At 45.3% G+C, this 4,180-nt stretch overlaps 1 protein-coding gene across 1 annotated transcript in view; it reads right to left on the bottom strand. All coding sequences in view use genetic code 11, as the record gives it.

Moving 5' to 3' along the window:
* EGR_05357 (Late secretory pathway protein AVL9) overlaps positions 1-4,180 on the bottom strand; it is a gene marked incomplete at both ends in the record, with an annotated part of 19,697 nt that overhangs the window by 7,741 nt on the left and 7,776 nt on the right. Inside the window, 4 exons of the mRNA XM_024494606.1 lie at positions 196-500; positions 1,264-1,297; positions 3,186-3,355; positions 3,462-3,629. Coding sequence (XP_024350933.1) covers positions 196-500; positions 1,264-1,297; positions 3,186-3,355; positions 3,462-3,629 — 677 coding nt within the window. The remainder of the gene's footprint in view (positions 1-195; positions 501-1,263; positions 1,298-3,185; positions 3,356-3,461; positions 3,630-4,180) is intronic.

Raw genomic sequence — 4,180 nt, 5'->3', positions numbered from 1 at the left:
GGAGGGGGGGAGGATGGGGAGGGGTTTCTGCTGCTTCTGGGTCCTTCATAGGCTGTGCGCCCTGCTATCGCACTCCGCAGCCCCATTAATTGCCATGCATCAAATGTGACAGGAAGCTTCCACAACTTTGAAACTGACTTAAGCTGGATTCGTAAAGCAAAGGGAGGCGCACCAAATCGATATAGCTCGTCGTACCCGAGAGAAAAGCGCTAACGGCAGTCCCCAATCATCCGTCGGCAGCGAAGAATCGAAGACGGAGTCGTCAGTAAGCGCTGGTAGCATGGCGTAGGCGTCCGGGATGAGTGACTGTGAAAGCGAAGAGTGTGATTGTGACGAGAGAGACGGTGGGTCGGATGCAACCTCCCCTCCTCCGCCAACCCGCGCCGACAACACAGAGGCCGTTTTGGTGACGTTAGACCAGAGATTAGTGGCACCCATGCGCAGCGCTGCGACACGAGTCAGACCAGCGCCACCGCTACTGTTGGAAGTCGACGATTGAGCTGGATGGGGAAATAAAAAAAGTAACGGAAATCTACTCTTTTATAACGCCTTAACCAACAGGGGCTACTTTCATGAGGCCTTGATCCGAATCTATCGGGAAGAAATGGGGGAGCGCACACCTTCAGGTCAATAATTGAGTGTGACAAATCGAGAGGTCATTGCAAACAAGTAATCTCCTTTTTGTGTGTAAAACGGGGCATTGAGTTTATTTGGAGGCAGAAAAAAAGTACGGTGCCAAATATTAACGTTTTCATCTCCTGTTTTTGCAGTGCAAAGAGCTGCCGCCTTGAGGGGCAAATTGCCCAACGTTTGAAGTGCCTTAATGCTTGTCGGCACTTTTCCGCTCTGGCAATTAGACATAACAAATATAGAATTGGAGGTTTGCAAATCGAGGCATTCCCTTAAAATAAAACTTAAATTTACGATCATCGTGAAAGCATGACGCACGCGATTGGTTAAAGTGTCATTAAAAAGGAATGAGTAGAAAATGGCGTCAGCTTCGGATTTCGGGTGGGAGTCTTTGCACATTGTGCATACATCTCTACTTTTCGTATAAGACCTCGATCAAGATATACCGGAAACGAATGAGTGGGTGACTCAATACAGGGTAGGGCTTGAAACGAATCACTTTATAACAAATTGAGGGGAACCGTAAGTGGAGGTAAACGTTGGGGTGAGCAAAAAATTAGAAGGGGTAATGGTTCACCACTATTTACACGTGGGGGCGTAGTCGTTCAACATTAAATCACCATTTAGACATACCACATTCAGCCGAAGTGAAGATAGGATCCTCTGCCTAAAAGGGTGTTTAAAGTAGAGTTAGAATAGGCAGTAAAGTTGGATAGTCTCTAAAATCAAAAAGGCTAAGCAATTCAAATTTGAGCAACATTTGATGGCGTTAACAAGAGGTTGTCAAATAATGCCATGGTGGCCACCCTCACATTGACTACACTGCCGAAAGCGTCCTGCAATCTAGAAGGAGAGATAACATATTGAATGAGGGCCTGTCCGATTAATGCCTCCAACCAGACGGCGCGAAGCCTATCAGTTCTACCCCACATACCTCTACCAACAGTGTCCGCACTCATTTGTCCCTGTCGTCTTCAAGGTCATGGCATTGCGGGGTTGGATGCACGATCCTTAGTCGGCGATTACAGCGACAAAGACTTTTGAGAAATCGCTACCAAATGAAAAGGATCATCAAATGGGTTCGAGTGTTTCTTCTATACATTAACAAAGGACCATATTTACAACAGGTTCCTTATAATAACTCATGGGTCAAAGTATTTGCCATGGCAGCCTATCATCTGTAGTACTTCTCCAACAAGATATAGGCTCGCTGCCAATTATTTCCATCCCTATAGAGCGTTTTTTCCTCAGAAGCCGGAGACATAAACCCCACGCCTATTCATCTCCGCCCCACGCTTATTTTTCGACTATCTACCAATCTCTGTAGTACACATTCTGCTCGCAGGGTGGGAATGATGTAGAAGTGGCGGAGACATCATTCTCCTCCCACACAGAAGTGCAAATCGCTTCACAAATACGTTTATTGGGGGTATGAGGTTCGCGGTCCCGGGTTTTCCTGTTAAAAACAATAACTTCGTCTGATCGACTTACTAATTCCGACTGTTTTCAACAAAGTTCTTTCTAAACACCACCAAGTGCTCCTATTTCCTATCGAAAGGGTAAATCTCAGCCGCAATTGTTTGATCTTCAGCAAGGAATTCACAATGAGGAGTTTTGACTGCAGTGTCCCACGTACACACACACACTGACGGATCTGTAGGTTGGTCGGCTACTCAGTCAGTCAATTGGCAACCAATCCGGAATGTATACTACATCTTCATACCTTACGGGAAGGATGTGAAAAAGAAATTAACGGTCTTTAAGCAACAAGAGTCTCTTGGCGTCATTCTTTACCGCATGTCACGAGCTCATTACTGAGCCACTGGGAGTGATCTCCACGACTTTTCCTTCCCTGTTGACAATGCTTAATGTGAAACATTTGTTTCCCCATCACTCACCTCAAGCAGCACTGAAAGTGCTTCGTCAGGTGTATGTTTTAGCGGTGCTTTCACGGGTGACACGCAATCTCTTTCCATTGGCAAGAATGGAAGGACTGACTGAACAAGGTGTATCCACACTTGGACAACCGATCATCACAATGGCATGAGACCATTCAACCAGTTATGGATGATGCGTTCTGCTACTGTATTCCACACCTTCTCCAAATGCTAAACAATGGGCGTTGAGAGGAGCTCCTGCAGTTTTGTGACTTTGTTGTGCTCAGGTCGTGGGGTCCACAACTTTCAATCACATCCATCGGGTTGAACCGATGTTTTTACGGTATGAGGTCAGAAAACAAAACAGGGTAGAAGAAGGGGGCACTGAAATGAGCACCGTACTAACAGACGCACACATATCGAATCTTTGTAAACCATGTATATAAACAATGACAGGCATTTTGGAAGTCATCACGGTGAGGTTGATCATTTTATCAATAAAAGACTGGTTTTTGCCGTGACAATGTTAACCCCATCAATAAATGACCCGACACTCGATGAGCAAGCATCTTCTTTGTCACAGCTTTCCTCCAAGATTTATGGGCAGTAATGCGACTTTGCAGATCCAACCATTCCTTTTAAAAAAATTCTCATGGCAGAAAAGAACAGATCACTTACTCCCAGAGAGGCAGTATCATCACTGGCCTGTGACACACTGACAGCAGTACCGTCGGTCACAGATGTGGAGGAAGAGGAGCGCGAAAGGGTTGCAAGGGGCCAGCAGGCTCTCTCATCTACCCACGACTCATCCACAATAGCGCAAGTCGAGAGACCACCAAGAAGCATTCCTACAATCAACACCATCACCAATAAGAACTCTTCCCCCCTCCCCCCCAAAAAAAAAATCATGGGTAAGAGATCCTCGTATCTGTCATATTCAATCAACGCACTGACCTGGAATGAGACTGACGAGGGTGAGGAGCCACGTGGACATGCAGCGGACGGCAGTCTCACAGGAGAAGAGGATTTTCCGTTCTAGCAGCAGAGTTTTTAGCAGAACTAGGGCCTCACGTTGATAGGCTCGCACAAAGGAGACTGCACTGAGACTCTGTAGTAATTCATCTTTTTGGGACAAAAAGAAGGGGGGAAAAGTTTACTTGGACAGGCCTCTATCCTACTTTTGAGCACCAAAGTCCATTGAAGAAGCGGAAGTGCGTAGCAGAGAAAGTTATTTAAGCAAATGGGGGATTCTTTCTTGACGCAGGTGCATTGATGAAAAAAGACGAGGCTTCATAAAAGAAATACACTGGGGAAAACCCCAAAGATGAAGTAAGCAATCACCGGGATCCCATCCAACATAATATTCTAGTTGTCAATGATGTTTGAAGCAAGAATGAAAAGAAATAAACTTCCATATATATCAAGTACTCGAAAAAAGACAGATATCTTTAAGCAAAGGAGACTAACAAGAACTTTTCCGTATATACTTCTCAAGAGGAGAAAATTTCCTCAACAAACAGACGCTTACTGACAACTTGGGGTAGAGAATTACTTTGGGCAACTTATAAGGACTTGTAAGGTCTAAGTACTACAATAAGTGGTAATAGCTGTGCCATTTTACCCCCCCTATGGCACTCCTTAGAGTGCCATCTGCGGTTTTTCCGTTTTTCTTG

Source organism: Echinococcus granulosus (genome assembly GCF_000524195.1).
Source record: "Echinococcus granulosus chromosome Unknown EG_S00039, whole genome shotgun sequence".
NCBI lineage: Eukaryota > Metazoa > Platyhelminthes > Cestoda > Cyclophyllidea > Taeniidae > Echinococcus > Echinococcus granulosus.
The sequence above is the reverse complement of the archived record's forward strand: the minus strand, read 5'-3'. Positions and strand labels throughout refer to the sequence as shown.